Here is an 18,269-nt window from a genome sequence, read left to right as displayed (position 1 = left end):
TACAGCTTGAAGAATTTTTCCCAAGAGAAGTCACCCGTGTTCCTACATCAAGCACCTCGATCAAGGACAAGGCCTTCAGTTTGCCAAATGCTGCCTTTGTCCCCTGCCCCTACTCCCCACCGTAACACTGCCTGGCCTTCAAATGCCATAGACAAGCTTTGCCTGTTCTCGAACCATTTATAAATGGAATTACACAGTCTGTCCTTGGTGTGTCTGGCTTCCCTCAAAATATGTGTGTGAAATCCAGCCACATTTTGCAAGACAGTTTGTTCATTCTCGTTGCTGAATAGTATTCCTTTGTAGGAATATATTACCATTTATATATCTATTCTACTGTTAATGTTTGTTTGAGGTTTTTCCAATGTGGAATTCTTCTGATTAGAGCTCCTGTGAGTAACCTTGTGTTGGTCTTTTGGTGAACAGGCGTATGTGTTTCTGTAGAGTGTATCCATGGCAACTTTTCTAGAGATACTGTCAAACATCTAGGGCAGTGGCTGTGCCCTTTCCACCCCCACCAGCAGTGTGAGAGTTTCAGTGGCTCCACGTCTTTGTTGCCCATCACTTCCTATGGCCTGTCTTTCATTTTAGCCTTTCCAGAGGCTGAGCAGCAGTATCTTACTGTGGTTTAAATCTGCCTTTCCCCACTGATCTGGGAAGTGGAGCAACTCTTCCTTAAGTGTATTGGCCACTTGAATATTTGGTCAAGGGTCTCGCCCCTTCCCTATTCATCTTTCCCTGCACTTCGCTCAAGAACCAAGCACGAAGCCTGGGTCTTAGTCCATCCTTAGTTACCTGCTCCTCTTCTGATTAGCTTTTGGCATTTTGGCCCACACCTTGGCAGCGTGATAAAATGAGGGGGGAAATAGCTGGGCTTAACCTGAGAAGGTCTGGGTCCTGTCTGAGATACTTCCCAACTCTTCAGCTCTCTGGGTGTCTGTTTCCTCACCCAGAAGATAGTTATTAAGGTCACTTCCAGCTCTGTTGCTGGTGGAATATATGCAGCCAGTAAGAACGTGTGGGAAGTGACTTAGGAACCGAATCGAGAGTGGACGCTATTTCCAGATGCAGGACTCCCTCCGGCTCAGCAGCATGTCCCCGCCCCCAAGGCCAGGGATTACTCTTTCTCCTCACACACTTCCCTTCCTACAGGACTCGAGAGCCCCGCAGAACGAGTAGAGCTGTCCTCTTTCATTGTGGCCACGGCCGTTTCCATGCTCAGCCTTCCCCACCCGCTTTGCGCCTTCCCCTCAGTAGAGGTTACCCGACTCCCTCCCTGCTGCAGATCCAAATGTAAGCTGGTTTGACACTGTCTTTGTACTTACCTGAAGGTCTCAGAATCTATTAAAACACAATGACAAGAAAGCTGTTTGCTTCTGGAGTTGACATATCACATGGGTGGCAGCTTGGCTGCAAACTGGTGACCTGCCCACGTTTATCGGTCTAGAATAGGGAGTTGGAACATACAGACTTTTCCCTTTTAAGACCCAGAACGCTGTCATGTTTAGTCACCACTTCCCTCCAGCACTTTGAAGAACCCTTGGCGTGGTTTGATGCCTCTAAGGCTGGAAAGAAACAGGGATGATAGGACTGGCTTGAGGCTGAGGGCACCTGGAGCAATTCCTAAGGAAAAGGCAGAACCTCGCAGCAAGTCCGTAGAATAAGAATAATCACACTTTCTGTTTACAGGAGACTTCCCAGAGCCCTCTCACATCTCTTAGATGTGCTGTCCTCAGTAGCCCATTGGATGGAGGGATCGTTGTCACTTCACAGGGGGGGAAACTGAGGCCCAGGCAAGGCAACTTGTTCACTGAGTGGCAAAGTAGTTCTCCTTGCCATGTGAGCTTTGGGAGGAGGCAACTCTGTCATTTTCTAGCTGGTCCTTGGGTGAGTTACTCAAACCCCCGAGCCTCACTTTCCCCACCTTTAAAATGGGAATAATAATGGTACCCAGGGTTGCTGTGAGGGTGAGCAAATCCATAATCGATGTCAGATGCAGAGCCCAGCCTTTAATCCCTAGTAAGCACTCGGTGACAGTTTGTTGGCTGTGGGGTTGAGTACGAGGACAGCATCAGCACTCAGGCACACATCAGCACACAGAGGGCGCAGGCAGGGAATTTCTGCAGAGAGCTAGCTGCCTGCCTCAGCCTGGGCTCCCGGCACCCAATACTTGACTTGCCTGAATGTCAGACTCACTTTTTTTCCCACAGGAACACAAAATAAGCTCTGAGGCAATTGCGATGCTATGTCTGGTGAAATTTGCACTTTTCAGATACCGGGGATGGAAGCCAAGGCCAGCAGAGGGAGTGATTTAAGGGCGGGGGGTGGGGGGCAGGAAGTATAACGTGTGTTTGACAAGAGATGAAAAGAGCAGAGAGGAGATGACAGCTGCTGGTGGGAGAAGCTGTGGGAAGGAGGCCAGCCGAGCGGCCGCGGTGACAGACAGTGGGATGGAGTGATGTGAGTCCCGGGGGCCGAGGACAGCGGGAAAACTCACAGAGTGTGATGTGACAGAAGAGAGGCTCTGCTGGGGGACCCGTGGAGTCGTGTAGCCAGCCAGGGCTCCATCTGGGCTGGTGGGGGCGAGATCAGCAAATGCGCCCTGTGGTGTCCTTGGTGCCCTGGACGGGAGCAAGAGGAGCCACTTGGAGCAGATTGAAGCTTATTGTATCTGACAGTGCTCACCTCCTGCCCTCCCCTGGCCCTCACAGTGACCTCCCTGATGCCAGCCCGACCAGGCATCGTTACCTCTGTTCTCCTGCTTGCCCGCTCCTCCCTGTCTCTCTTTGATTCATCAGACGGACACATCATTTTTTCCTTACCACAAGCCTCACTGAGCCTGCCCGGGCCACCTCTCAAGATATCAAGGACCCATTTTGCTCTCAGGTCACCTGCTCCATCTCAGGGCAGGTTTATCGTTCACCCTGTGACCTCAGCCCAAATCCTTGGCATCCTCCTCCTCCCTCACCCTCACCCTCACCCTCACTTTGTTGTGTCTGCCTCTTAGATAGCTGTTGGTCCCTGACCTGGCTCCCTGCTCAGCTGCTGCCCTCTCCACCAGGGTGACTGCGGCAGCCCCCAGCTGCCCTCCCACTGGGCTCCGGCCCCACGCTGGTCCATCCTCCACACCTCCTCTGTAGAGAGCATCCCAAATGCGGATGCATCGTTCCTCATCCAAAACCCTGTAATGCCGCCTGCGCACCCCTCCCTGAGGGCACGTCCACCCCAGCCAAGCCTGGGCTTGCAGCTGCCTGACTGTGCTCGAAGGTTCACACCTTATCTTCGGTGCTCTCTCTGCTCAGCATGCTCTTTCGCCTTTCAGGAATCCCGGTTGGTGGCGTCCCTGCTCTAGGAAGACATTTTGCCCCTTCAGGCTGAGTAGGGCGGCTCATCCTACGCACATGCTCACCCCTGACCAGCACCTGTTACCCCGAGTTGCCCGCTTTCCCTCTCCCCTCCTTGAGCAACGCGGGCAGGGACGTGCTGACCTATCTTTGCACCTCCCTCCAGAGCCCGGCACAGTGCCTGGCACTCAGACTCTTCCTCCGTATCAGCTGATGACTGATGGATTCAAAGAGCACCTCACTGGCAAACTATCTACAGAAAGCATCAAGGTTTGCAAGTGCAGGCATGGGAATGAATCCTCAGAACAGAGGGAGAAAATTAAATCACGGGAAATTTAAAACCACCTTCACTCAACAGAAAATTCTCTGTGTTAGCACATAAATCCAGGAACATAATCAGCCAACATTTATTGATCAAACTATTCCCCTGACAGGTGGTAGGCACCTTATATATGTTCTCTCAGTGAAGCCTCACTGCTTTTCTGTGATACTGGGTTTAGAGATGAGGAGAGTGACTGCAGTTAGCGGAGTCACTGGCCCTTGGGAACATCAAGGAGTAGAAACGTGGCCGCTGCCCACAGAGAAGATGGCACAGTCGTGCAGAAAAGGGAGGGAGGCCAGGGAGCCCATGGGAAGCGAGATGGAGGAGCTGACCTGGGCTAAGCGTCACATACCGGTTACACTGAGGCAGCCCTGGAAAGGATGGTGGCTGGACAAGGAGAAGGCGTGTGGAGGTTGTGGTGGAGATGTGACCAAGGAGACATGGACTGGGTTAGGAGGACAGGAAGGCTCGGGCAAGGGAACTGTGGGGCAGGACTGGAGGGTTGACACCATGGCAGAAACCTTGGGATGCGGCCAAGGTTTAGCTTAGGTAACTACCAAAGGTAGGGAGAGTTATGTATGTGAAGAGAGTGTCGGGAAGGTAAATGTGGAAAGAAGGGGAGAGGAGTGAAATGAGGAGCCGTCAGGAGGCCATTGCAGTCCCTCAGACCAAGAGTGTGGGCCAGGCTCGGACAGATGGAAGTGAGAATAAAAGGAGGGGACAGAGGCAGAATTTGGTGCAGGACTGCCTCTGGGATGGACTGACTATCTAGAAGGAAAGCCTGGGGAGTCTTGGCTTCTTGCCTCCCCAGCTCGGACCTTCCAGAGGGCCCACCGTTGTGAGTCCCCTGGAGAAGAGGAGATGTTAGATGCCTGGCCCTCAGCCAGACCATTCCTGAGCTCAGTGTGTGGGTCTGGCTACAACCATGGAGTTACTAGGCTACAGGCCTTATCTCAGTTGCTTCAGTCTGAGGAACATTTACCTCTTTAGGTTAGAGGAGGGAATGACTCTTCTCTGATCCTGTAGCTGGGAAGTCTGAGAAATATCAGAAAGTAGCTCAGGGAAGATCCAGGGGAGACATCCTTCCTTAGCAGGCGAGGGACAGCCCAGACTTGTGACTTTCCATCTCTCCAGAACTTTCCATCATGCAGACTTCTAGGGCAAAGAGGGAGAGAAAGGTCAATGTGAAATAAAGGTTTGCAAGCTGGTGAGTCGGCTGACCATCCAGGGATGTTCTAATGGAGACTGAACTGGTGTGACGTCGAGGCTCTGCTTCTTGCTGACTGTGACCTCACAGTCTTCTCCACGAGAGAGGGGAACTCAGTACCTACCTCAGAAAACGCGCAGATTTAAAGCTCTCGGAAGAATCCCTGAGACATAGCAAGAGCTCGACAAATGTTATCTGTTATTACTATTGTGTAATGTGATTCAGGCAGGGCTAAAATAAGACTTGAAGGAGCCCTAGTCCCAGACACTGAGGAATCTTTTTCAAGGAACACTTCAAAAATAAGCCTTGGCCCACCTCCACACTTCCTGGTCCCAGCGTTTGCCTTTTGAGCACACTCTCCCCTGTGCACACACATGCACACACCACAGGCACACAGCTGCCATCTGGGTGGTGCCTGATACCAACTAACAGGTCCTGGCAGTGTCCTGAGAGAAGCCTCTTGGCAGCTTCTGAGAGCAGCTGATCTCCATGGAGGAAAGGCGCACTTCTCCCTGGTTTCCACCTAACCTCAGTGTTCCACTCACTTCAAAGGGGCTGGTCAACAAAAGATTGAAATTAGTTGTCTGGAAAAACATGGTGGTGCAGAGTGGAGCAATGGTCATTCCTAGGAGGTCAAAATGCAGCCAGAGGCACCTGCATTCTCCAAGTCAGCTCTGTGTTCTGAGCCCAGATTGCATGTGACAGCTTGGGCAGCAGAAATGCATGAGGAGATATATCGAGGCCAGAGATTGGAGATGGAAAACTTATACCAGCTCATTAGCATCAGTAGCACCAGGAACAGAGCACCAGGGGCTGCTGGTTCCAAAGCAAAGCATGAGGATATCCTATCTTCTGGGTTTAGTACCCATGCTATCTGCCGAGGGTGGTCGGCCACAGGCTCATCATAATTTAGTGAGACAAACCCTTGAACTGAACTTTCAGATGCCAGTTGGTGAATTAGTGCAGATCTGATTCATGGAGTTTGGGGAGAGGGAGATTTTCTTAAAACTTAATTTTACAATTTATAGTGCTTTTAATTCTTTGGAGATTGTGCCTTGTCTAGTGTTTAAACACCCTTTCTTTTATGAAATAAGAATGATGCTAGGTGATGAGATTTTTAAAATATAACCTTTGCTGCAAAAGACAATGCTGCTAGCCTAGTAATGGTCTCTATAACTTTTTAAACTTTTGTTTTACTCTTATGAAAGAATCCAACACCTAGAAACTATTGTCTGACACTAATATTGAAATTGTAAATTGGATTATCTACAGGCTAGGTTCAGTAATGACCTAGAACATCAATGTCCAATAGAAATAGACGTGAGCCACATATGTAATCTAAAATTTTCTGGTAGTTGCATTTTAAAAAGTAAAATTTTTAAAGCGAAGTTAATTTTAATAATATTTAACCCAGTATACCCAAATATTATCATTTTGACATATTGTCAATGTAAGAAAATTACTGATGAGATATCTTACGTTCTTTATCATATGAAGATTTTGAAATCCCGTGTGTATTTTATACTTACAGCATCTCTCCATTCTGATGCATCTCAAATGTTTCAATAGCCACATGTGGTTGGTGGCTATCATATTAGGCAGTGCAGTTCTCAAAGAAAAGTATGTCTGAGCCATAGTCTGGCAGCCCTATCAGGTAGGATTCAGTCTCTCCCATCTCGCATGAGGAAGCATTGTTCAACCCTGGGACTTTGGTAAACAGGAGGAACATCCCAGCCTTTTAAACACAACCGAGTCTTTTTAATGTGACTGAGAATGCATCAGAGCTGTCCCTAGACGCCAGGTAACTGTTCCAGACGTCTCCCAGGTCAGCCTTAGCCCAAGGCTCCCTGCCTTCCCCACAGGGCGCCATATTTAGTTTTGGTGACTTGTTTGGTCTCCTCTGCATGACTGATCTTGGCACCTCACACAGCTTACCAGTCTGCAGCCTCCTTGAGCTGGTGTCACCTGTAACTTGGCAAGGGACATTTTCTCCTCTGGCTTTACCCCATGGAGGCTTCATCTGCTTTCTCCCCAACTCATCCATCCACTCATTATTCCAACAATTATTGTTTGTCTCCTGTGTTGGGCCATTGTGCCAGGTACTGAGGTTATAACTACGAATATCCTTGCCTTCATTGCAGCTCACAATAGAAGAGACAGAAAAGTAGTTCACAATGCTTGTAATAAACTGCAGTGGTGGAGTGAATGCAGGGTCCTAGGGGGAGCAGATTAGAAATGCCTTGGGGGATCAAGAAATGCTTCCCAGGGGAAGTACCTTCCAAGCCAGAATGAGAAGAGGAGAAAATATTCAGGTCTTAGAAGAGAGGAGAGTGCACTTCAGCTGCATGGGAGGGAGACAGTGCCTGCAGAGGTCCAGAGGGAGAAAGCAGGTGAGACAGCATGTGGCCAGAACTTGGAGGATGTGAAGGGAGAAGTCAGAAATGGTGCCAGGTCACTAAGGATAGTAAGCTGTGATTAGGAGTTTCAACTTTATTTTGTGAGCAACTGGGCAGTGTTGAAACATGTTAAAGATTGGCAATTTGGAAAGATCATTCTAGCTGTGTGCAGAATAGATTGGAAGGGATAAAGTTAGCTAGAAAGTTGCTGCAGTAATCCAGCGAAGACATGATGGGAATACAGAGAAACAGCCAGTTGGAGAGATAAGTAAGAAGGATTGACAGGACTCAGTTTAGTGAGATTGTGTGTCAAGGAGGGAGAGGCAGGATTTGAGAATATCTCTTGGGTTTGGGCACCTGGTAGATGGTGAGCTGGGGAACACAGAAGGGTCAGCAGTCTTGGGCGAGGTGTGGGAGGCAGAGAGTGGATGAAGAGGTCATTCAAGAGAAGATGCTCATCAGATGAAGGTTAGGGGTTGGGTCATCGCAAACAGATGGGAAATTGAAGGACTTCTAAACAAGTAAGATAATCTAAAGAGAAGGAAGACTGAGAAGAGGATGGCTTAGGAGAGAATCGAGGGAAACACCAAAGTTTCAGAGGAAAGAAAGAAAAGGAAAACCAAGAAGAAACAGCCTAAGAAGAGGGGAGCTATGCTAGGGTGATTTTACCAAAGCCAGGAGCAAAGAATCGAAACATTTAATGAAATGTATGACCCTCAGCATTAGCTACTACAGAGATGTCAAGCAAGATAAAGACTGATCTAGCATCATAGAGAAGTAATAGGGACCTTGGTGGTAGTATTTTGAGGGGAGAGGATGGCACAAGGGGACAGAAAAGCAGAGGTGGCTAGTAGCCCGATGTGGACTGGGGTCTGGGGCCTCTAAACAATCTGACATGCCTCCCCCAACCCCGCAAGCCTGAGTGTTTTAAGAAAACAGCAAGTTCAGTAGCCAAGAGCTAGGAGATCTTAGCTTGGCCACTATAATTAGCAGGGTGACCTTGGCAGGTCAGTTCACTCACTCTTCTGGGATCTAGTTTGCACATCTTTAAAAAAGGAAGCAGCTGGCATCAATGTTTTTTAAACCTGTGTCCTACAAAATTCTGTTTGGTAGGATGTTAAGTGGTAGGCTTGAGTCAATGTATATCCTGTAAATATTTGAGTGTCCATTGTATGCAAGGGATTGTCGGGCAGGGTTTGCAGTCAGAGCTTGGTAAGCAAGGGGCTAGTGGAAGTCTCAGAAGTGGAAGAGTCTCATTAACTGTGTCAGTGTGTATTGGTGGATCACCAAGATGGTAATCTGGTATTTTTCCAGTATTTCTCATGTGCCAAACCTGTTTAACTCTTGTAGACTTTATTCACAAAGCGTGCACAGATTTCTGGAGATACTTCCAGCAGCTCACAATACGGGGACAGGCTAACCAGATGATCTCTGTGGTCGCTTTCAGTCCAGTATTGCAGCAACCCAGGAGTTTGTATGGAGCCAAAATAGAGGCAAAGCCTGAGGCTTTAGGGGACTCCAGACGACATGGCGCCTTACATCATAGTATCTGCCTTCCCCAGTTAGCTTCCCAGTTTATCAGCAAAGACTTGTTGGGGCATCCTTAAATTGCCAGTAAAATGAGCTTGCAGAGCTGAGTTCTGGGGTCATTATTTTAATATACAGCCTGCAATGAATAATCATAGTGGAAGTACTCTAAAATTGTCAAGATGGAGGTTTTCTTAGAAATCTGATGCTACTGGAAGTAGGTGGCTAAGAAGTCCAAAAGGTCCTCTGAGGAGCAGGAAGTGAATTGCAGATAGACTGAACCAAGAACATGGTGATGGTACAAGTGAATGTATTTTTGGCCTAAATAGACCCACCCCGAGACCAGGTCCTTTGCCAAATGGCCTTGTGTTCAAGGAATGGAGGAACGTCTGTGATGCTATCTAGGTCAACCTTTCTTAACTGCACTTGTGCAAGAGAATCAAGCCTTAAAGCCCTGCGACATGCATTGCATGAAATGAATGAACTTTTCTTGTATGCATGTGGAAGGTCCTAGGTACGCACCACCCATGGGAGAAATAAGAACAACCCCTAAAGATACTCCTAAAGAACTTTCATCTGTATGTAGGGACCAAAGGCTTCCCATACCCAGCAACATCTTGAGGGATGGAGACCACTAGAGCAGGAATGAAGGGTCCGGTGGGAGCTCTGGAGCTCCATGTGGGGGAGTCGTGATGCCTTTGCATAGCTGTTCCACCAAGGACCAGAGAGAATTTACCTGGGACCCTAGGGGAGTGAGAAACCCTGGGGGACTTGTTTTTTCAGGAGCTAAGTGTTCCTGTATTCATTGTCTGTGCTGCTTAACAAATTACCACAAAACTTAGTGGCTTAAAATAATGTTTATCATCTCACAGTTTCGTGGGTCAGGAATTCAATGGTCCTTTCCTTCAGGGTCTCTCACAGGCAGCGTTCGAGGTGTCCGCTGGGGCTGCAGGCATCTTGGGGTAAGTGTTGGGGAGAAGGCTCTTCCAAGCTCACGGACATGGTTGTTGGCAGGATTCAGTCCCTCCTGGGGCTGTTGACCAGAGGCCACACCTAGTTCCTTGCCATGTGGGGCTCCCCGTTGTGGCAGCTTGCTTCAGCAGAGTGTACAAGCCAAAAAGACAGAAGTTGCTATCTTGTGACCTGATCACAGGAGTGACATCTTCTCTCTCTAGCTGCAGTCTGTTCCTTAGAAGCAAGTCACCAGATTCAATCCACACTCAAAGGGATGCGATTCCACAAGGAGGTGGGGACTGGGGGCCATCAGCTACCCACCACCGAGCCCAGCCAAGCTCCTAAGCAGTTCATTCCCTGCCCTGGCCCACTTATCCCCTTCCCAGGATACTAGAATTTAATAACATGCTCAGCAATTCAAAATGTGGCAGTGTAATGAAATAGCAGGTCTCACTGTTAATTTAAGTGTCTTTATGAGATGCAGGATTTCTATAATATTAAGTAAGGGTGGCTGTTGAGGCAAAATACAGGAGCCGTATATGTTTATGTGGATGAACAAATTAATCTGCATGTGAAATCCCAGTGAAATTGACATGAAATAAAAATTTCATGCCTTACAGTGTATCAGTGTTGCCCATGAAATGAGATTAAAAGGAATTTCTGGTTTTACAGCTGTCATACTTTTTCTACTGCTTGTGTTTTTCTCTCCTGAAGAGTCGAGTTTGAATGGAAAGGCCAGTCACAGATTTGGCATTTTGTAGTTTTCAGTCATCTTCCTTTTCTCCTAAGCTGAGAGTAGGCTTCCTTACGTAGAACTAAACTGGGAATGTATTAGGTGTTCTCAGCTCCAAAAAAGAAATCTGGGCTTCTAAAAACTGGCAGCAAGTTCACGGTCCCTGTCCTGAGGGAAATGACATTCTGGAAAGGTCACTGGTCCAAGAGATTTTCCCCTCACACCTTTCTTCCTCACACACGTTGGCTTTGGGGTGGGTGTTGGTGGCAGTGTAGTCTCAGTGGAACCTCTTCTGTGCTAGCGCGAGGGCACAGTGAGACAGAGATGATGGGAGTGGGGAGGGAGGGAAGCCTGTGCCTCACCCACCTGCACAGAAATCCAGATTGTCACTCCCTTGGGGAAAGTGTTCTCCCAGGAAACCAGCCCCATCCCCCCAGCCCCCCTTACATCTTACACCTGTTTCCCTCGGCCTTTGTGATTGTAGAGCTCAGACAGATGGTATATGCAGAGAAGATAACCCATGCGTTCTCTCTGCCTGGGTCTGGCCTCTGGAGTGGGTGCTGGACCTGCAGGAATAGGAAGAATGGGCTGCAGCATTCCATCTAGAAACAGAGGTTCACAAACCATGCTTCCTAGCACCTTGTTGAAATCACCCCTGCACCCACCCTTGCAGGCTCCATCTGGGCAGTAAGTGGGAGCCCCTCGTAGGATGTTCCCTTGGCAGCTCAGCCAGCGGTTTCCCTGTCTTCCTGTCGCTACCCAGGAACCGCAGGCAGCCTGTCCCTCCCTTCTGGGCTGGTCGCTGCAACTGCTGGGTTCTAGAGCTCGGTGGAGGCTGCTTCTTGGGGTGGTGTGAGTCACATAGGGATCTACACGGTGTGCAGGGCACAGAGTAGACCTGGCGACAGCTGGCAGCTTACGGATACACTGGTGCTAGGAAAAGTGCTGGCATGGAGAGGTGGTGGCTTGGTGACAAGGATGTGCAGCAGGCCTGGGCTCACTAGCTGCAGTGAGTTACTTATCTCCCTGTGCCTTAGTCTCCTCTTGAGTGAATCCATTAAACAGTGCCCTACCCCCCACAGGGTTACTGTGAGTATTAAATATGCGACATGCTCAGTACAGCACCTGGCAGCAGGGATCACTAAGTAGTCATTTAAAAACCTTCCCTGAAGTGGATAGTTTCGTCACTGAAGTGAGAAAGGGCCTGCCCAGGGTACCACCCCAGGCCTGTTTGATTTCTACTATGTCCTGCTGTGTATTAGCCTGACCTCTCCTTTTACTCTAATTGCCCTCAGTCTCTGCTCGAAGGACACCAGAGCCCCTCCTTCAGGAGTTTGCTTTCCAGATACAGAGCCATTATCATTTCTGGACATACTAGTAATAATAATTACACTCTCCTCTCTGCTTCCAAGTTATCGAGTGTGCCTCTCCATCACTCCCACCGATGTTTATACTCCAGAATGAAATCCTGAATGTTTATCATTTAGGACCACGTCTTTTCTTCTGTAAGGGTGACATGCTGTAGGAGGAGGACCAGGTGTATAGGACGTAGAGGACCTGGGTCGCAGCCCCAGCAGGAACGCCACTGGCCCAGCGGGAGCCCTGTTGCCCAGTGATAAAATGGGGATGATGGTGGTCATCATAGCCCTCTGTTTACGTCCACTGCCAGTTTAATGGACTTGTGCAATAAAATAAAAGGCATGTGCACAGCATTACATTTCTCTGATAACTAACAGCCATCTTCGCTTGGTATGTTTCCAATATGCCCGCGTTGGCACCTGTTCAGGTACAGGGACAGGGCGTGGTGGGCGGCAGAGCAGTGATTGGCTGGTGGAGAGACAGAAATAGATGGAATACGGAAGCTTCCACCTTGTGCCAGGGGTTAGCATCTCAGAAAACCTCTCTGGAAGCATCCTTGGCCAATAAATGACACTGAACACTTGAAAAATTGATGATTAGGAAGCACTGTGGGACCCACCTGAACTTGGGGGAATTAAACCTTAGTTGAAACTTTCTTTTAAAAAAAATATGAAACTACACGTGGAAAATCAACTCAGAGGAGCGTGCATTATTCAGGAGCTGCTGTGGCAGTCAGGACAGCAGCCTGGGGCTGGCATCTGTCTCCGCACACAGCGGTGGTCCCCCGCTTCCTCCTGGCTCCACCCCCACCCCCATCTTTCCTGCTTACCAGCTCTTCTTTCCAGTAAAACCCCTGAATCTTTAATAAATTATCAACCTGCTTTCTCGACTGTCTGCCGGCGCCAGATCTCAGTGTTGGCAGCCTTTTTCATTCCCCGGGTGCCCCTAATAGATCCTACTGTTTGATGACTCTTTTAGATCCTCTCACAGAAAGCCCATAAACAGGCCAAGCCAACTCTCCTCACTGCAGCCAGTGTTAAGATTTTTTCCTGGCCCCATGGCCTTGTTACTGTCAGTGAGCAGGGCTCATCCCTAAGCAGGGCTGTGGTCCCCTGGGCCTTGAAGGGCAGATCTGCCCAGTATCAACCCCTCGGACTCCTGTGCCCTAACCAGGGTGAGTTCACAGCCTGACAGTAGAGACCAATCCCATGTTAGAAGTCGTGGAAACACTCATCTCAGCCACTCACCAGGTATGTGACCTTGAGTGAGATTCTGAGCCTCAGTTCTTCTTATCTGTGGAGTACAGGTTCTCAGAGGCTGTTGTGAGGGTCAGAGGAGACAAGGATGCGTCCAGGCACCGTGAACTGTGAGCTGGGGTCGGAGGAGATACTGCCAAATGCCAGGAGTGGGGATGCCCATGCTTCGGAGCTATGAGGCACTTTCCTGCTGCCGGCCTGCCCTCCCTGGGCCTCTGCACATGGGAGGTGCTTATTGGACTCTGCTCAGCCTCGAGGAAGAGCCCCCTGTCCTTTATCCCCCAGGAGCATGAGGCTGGAGGGGGCAATGCCCAGGAGCATAGCAACCCGGGCTCTAGCTCATGCCTGTTATGCCACCAAGTTCTGCCCAGTTTAGGACATTGGACTGGGTCATCTCCAAGCCCCTTCCTTTTCTGAACTCTGACTTTGTAGTTCTAGTCCAGAAGCACTGAACATTGCCTGGAGGCTGGTCCAGCCACTATATGGTTGTGATAATAATCATTCTCGCCACCATTTACTCATCAGCTATGAAACTCCGGGAGTTTTGCCAGCATTCTCTGCAGTCTTCACAAACAAGCCTGAAAAGGAGGTATTTGTGCTCATTTTACAGGTGACAACATTGAGGCTCAGAAAATGTAAAGGACATGCCCACAGCCAGTTTTCAGCAGATTCGACATCACAGCCCCACTGCCTTTAAAACACTGGTGCTTCACTCTTTGCTCTGTTCTCCTCTTGCCTCTCTGGGCCCCTCACCCACCATTGGACAGGGCAGAACCACTCACCAAAGATGCCTTTCCAGCCCATGCAAGATATGGCTCCACCCACTGGGAGGAGGAGTCTGCAGATTTGAACTTGATGTTAAAAACATTGGTAGTTACTATTTGTCAAGCATCTATTATTACCTAGCATGGTAATAATCTAGGGGAGGAATCGACAAGTTCAAAATTATTGTCTCCGACTTCCCAGATGAAAAAACTAAATGAGGCTTAGAAAAGTAAATTCGGGTGTCCAGCCACACAGTGGAGCCTCAGCTGCAGAATGGGCTTTGCGATATTTCGTTCAAATCAACCACGCTTATTGGATGTCAGCTACAATCAAGGCTTCTGATAACTGATGCTCTGAGAACTTTAGCAGGAGAGCCTTGGGCCCAGCCGCTGTTTTACAGATGAGCAGACAGCAGCCTGGAGAGGTGGGTGGTTTGCCCACTGTCTCGCAGATGGTCAATGGTATCCAGACACCCAGGCCAGTATTCTGTGAACAGAATATTCACTCGGCACCCAGCCTGAGGGCCCAGAACTGTGCTGTGATGGGGATGCCATACCCCATTTCCATCCATCCGTTCCTACCTCACCCTGTGAGATTCAGCACCTCCTTCTCCATAAAGCCTTCTTCATCAGCACCCCAGGTGGAGGCCCCCCTCCCTCTGCTCTCCCAGCACCACGTGTGTGCACACTGCCGGTCCCTGTGCGGCCATACACCTGCTGTCCAGCTGGATGCTTCTAAGGCAGGAAGAGTGTCCCTGTCCCCAAAAGCTCTCTAAACAGATAACTCCCAGTACCTCCTGCACCAACTTGCCCCCGAATAACTTACCTCACAAAAGCTGGGACTTGGGATGTCGTTCCTTCCCAGGGTGTGGAACAGAAAGCCGTCTCCAGCATGGGGTCCTGCTTGACCCTTGGCACAACCCGGGCAGTGCGACCTTCTCGGTCATTCTGCTCATCCATGTTTTCGCCCCTTCTCTGGTGGAGACAAGGAGGTTCTGCTAAGCTCTCTGCTTTCTCACCTTCCTGTGAAGAGACACATGATTGTCCTTTTGCTCCCTGACATCCACCGCATTCCTTCTGGCGGTGACCATGCTCACTACTGCCTGCCTCTCTGCCTGGGCCCCTCCAAGCCCCTCCATGCCCCCACGGACCCTGCAGCACACCAATTGATGGATCCCCCTGACCCCAAGTCCACCTTCCCCTAGCCACCTGCCTTCCTCCCTCCCCACTGCTCCCAACTTAGACTCAGGTCTGTGTCTGAAGATAAGCAAGTCCAAGGCCTCTTCTCACTGGGGGGCTATTTCAAGACATTTTCTTTACCCTTTTATAATGCTTATTTAATGCACAACATATCACCCCCAAACCTTAGTGGCTTAAAACAGCAGGAACCATGATCATCTTTGTAGTCTGTGTGGGTCAGAATTCGGAGCATCTTGGCTGGGCAGTTTTGTCTTGGAGCCGCTGGAACTGCTGTCATCTGATGGCTTGACTGGAATTGGTGGACTCACTGCCGAAGTGGCTCATTCAGACTGGCTGTGGGCAGGAGGCCGCTGTTCCTCCACACGCCAGAGTCTCCCCACAGCGCTGCTTGAGTGTCCTCATGGCACGGCAGCTGGCTCCCCCCGAGGGGCCGAGGCAGGGCCTACAGTGCTTTTGTGACTTAGCCTTGGAAGTCCCACACTCATTTCCATCGCATTCTATTACTCATACAAGTTTGCCCTGATCCCACGAGGGACAGAAGGATACAAAGCATGAGGACCAGTAGGTGAGAATCTTTGGAAGCCATCTGGTTACAGCACCTTTTAAAACCATAAACAGCTAAGTCGTCAGCTGACCTAGGAATACATTTCCTGAATTTCTTTCTCTCTGTCTCCATGAATGGGGATCTGGTATACTTAATTCTTGTTCTAGGGACATGGAGCTAGACAAAGGTCCTTTCCTCAAGGAACTCATAGTCAACTGGGGGAGACAGTCCATCTTGAGAAGTGCCAGAACAGAGATATGTACAGAATTATGGGAGCACAAAGGACATTACTTACCTGGGGGAGTATGGAACATGTTCCCAGAAGATGGGATATTTGCTCTAGGTCTTGAAGGATGAGTAGGAGTTCAAGTAGAGAAAAGAGAGAGGACACTGCTCCATGCAGAAGTAATAGTGGGAGCAGTGGCAGAGAGTTATGGCAGCAAATGAAGCTGCCATTGTGATAGGGAGTTTGGACTTTCTACCTGAGGGGCCACCAAAGGCTTCCAGCCAGGGGAAGGCCCTGGCAGAGCTGTGTGGTGGACTGGACATGACTGGCGGGGGCACAGAACAGAGGGCAGAGGCAGGAAGGCTGGTGAGGAGGCTGCTTCAGGGACCCCCCAGAGGAGTAAAGACTCTCTGAGCTGGGCCCCCAGGGAGGGTTTACTAGTAGGTGGAGCTGATGTAATGGGGTGAGAAATTATCTGTGTGGGGGCTACACAGGAAGGCCTGAAGGTCATAATGTACCTTCCACTGTCTCTTCCCCTGGGGCCTTTATTCAGTGTTGCTCTTGTAGGAAAGAGTGTTCAGAATTATCAGGGAGGCCAAAGGGACGTCAGGCTCGTTGGCCTAGGACTGAGGTCCTTAAGTGTTTTAGGCCACAGACTTCTTTGAGAATCTGCTGAAACTATGAACCATCTTCCCAGAAAAAAAACCAAAAAACCATTTGCATATACAACTTTGCAAACGATTTCAGAGAGCTCACATCCCGCTTGTAGTCCATCCTTGGGTGTCCGGGCCCCAGATAAAAAGCCCCAAGCCTGGGAAGAAATTAGAAAATGGAGAGAGGAAATGTCTGACTCTCCAAACATCTGTTATTTACTTCCTCGTTTAATATCCCTGAAAGAGCGAGAAACAGGAGGAAACATTTACCCGGCGATCGCCCCTGGTGTCACCAGCCTCACTTGGTGGGTTTATTTCCATTATTATCGTAATTTCCGAGCTGCGGGCTACAATTTTCACTTGCAGTGAGGTATTAAATTGAAATTACCCCAGATGTAATTGTCATACAAATGATCCTGGACACAGGGAAATGAATGCTTTTTCAAGATGGGGTGTTATTGCGTATGTTGGGTTTTAGGGCTCTGCCTCTTTAAACAGGCTGGATTTCGGTGTGTGTGGCAGGAGGTCAGGGGTCAGCATGGCGTGGGGTGGGGTGGGGTGTGGGAGCTGCTGGCCCAGAACAGGAACACGGTGAGGCCTCAGCAGACTGGGCAGCAGAGCCCAAGACTTGGAGGTGGGCTTATGTGGCTACTAGGAAGCACTGTGCAGTAACTCAGGTGGGTGGAAAGTCCCACATTTATGTTCCATACATCAGCTTAATTTGGCTCCGTGCCCAGGTTCCCTCGAGGTGGGGGGAGATTCAGCTCTAATCATTCTCAGAGCATCCTTACCCCTCTTAGGGCCAGGTGAAGCCCTGGGGTCTCACCCAGTGCTATGCAGCTGGGGCGCTCCCCATCACCTGGACACCAGGCATCTGTCCACACAGGGGGTGCTCTTGGTTCCAGCCCTTTAGATCTGCTTTGCCTCTAAAGGCCTTCTTGTTCCATTGCCTTTCCTCCCCAAGATGCACGCTGCTTGTATACTGCAAGGACCTCCCCCCGACCAGCATCATCATCACCTTCCACAACGAGGCCCGCTCCACCCTGCTCAGAACCATCCGCAGGTAAGAGCCTTCCCGTCTGTCAGCCCTCAGCACTTAGCCAGGGTGTGCCTGCTCACCCGGGGACCCGTTCAGGCATCTCTAAGTATCTGCTAGGCCCCGTTTGGCACACTCCACGTACATCCACTGCTGGTCACTCCTCACACTCCTATGAGGGTGGCTATTATCCCATTTCTTAGAAGGAAAGACAGAGGCCTGGAGCATTAGATGACTTGTAGAAGGTCACTGAGAGTCACAGAATGCTTGGTCCCAGAGTGCTTGCCCTTAACCACTGCTCTAGGACATTACTTCTCATTTTCACAGCTGACGAGGAAGCTGGGTCCCCTTGTGGCTGAGTACATACTCCGCCGCAGCATCAGGCTGGGAGTAGTACTGGGGTCTGCCTCTCCACCGCCTCCCACACACCCAGGGGCCATGGTGCAAATCAGAGCAGCCTAAAGGTGATGGCTAACGTTTGCTTTTTCTGCCATCACCTTGTGTTCCAGCCCTGTGCCCCCTCGGGCCTCTCTGCCCACCCTCTGCTCCTAGTCTGGGCCATGCCTTTGCTCTGATAGACATATCCTTGCTGTGTGTGGCCTTGGACCTGCAGGGAGTTTTCCATATGCAGAAGTCCCAGTCCAGCCCTCAGCAGACCTCCCTTACAACACAGATGGGGCCCTGGAGACTTGGCCCGGAAAGCCTCACCCTCGTTCTCAGAAGACCCTGGTTGTTTCAGCTCCCCATCCCC

General features: G+C 49.8%; 1 protein-coding gene across 3 annotated transcripts in view; it reads left to right on the top strand.

Annotated features, from left to right (window-relative positions):
• The window catches only part of GALNT14 (polypeptide N-acetylgalactosaminyltransferase 14), a 204,663-nt gene that overhangs the window by 129,555 nt on the left and 56,839 nt on the right, over positions 1-18,269 (top strand). For all 3 annotated transcript variants that reach the window (XM_032497301.1, XM_032497302.1, XM_032497298.1), the window contains exon 3: positions 17,447-17,545. In XM_032497301.1, the coding sequence (XP_032353192.1) occupies positions 17,447-17,545 (99 nt within the window). The remainder of the gene's footprint in view (positions 1-17,446; positions 17,546-18,269) is intronic.

Source organism: Camelus ferus, chromosome 15 (genome assembly GCF_009834535.1).
Source record: "Camelus ferus isolate YT-003-E chromosome 15, BCGSAC_Cfer_1.0, whole genome shotgun sequence".
Lineage (NCBI taxonomy): Eukaryota > Metazoa > Chordata > Mammalia > Artiodactyla > Camelidae > Camelus > Camelus ferus.
This window is presented reverse-complemented; position numbering and strand designations above follow the sequence as displayed.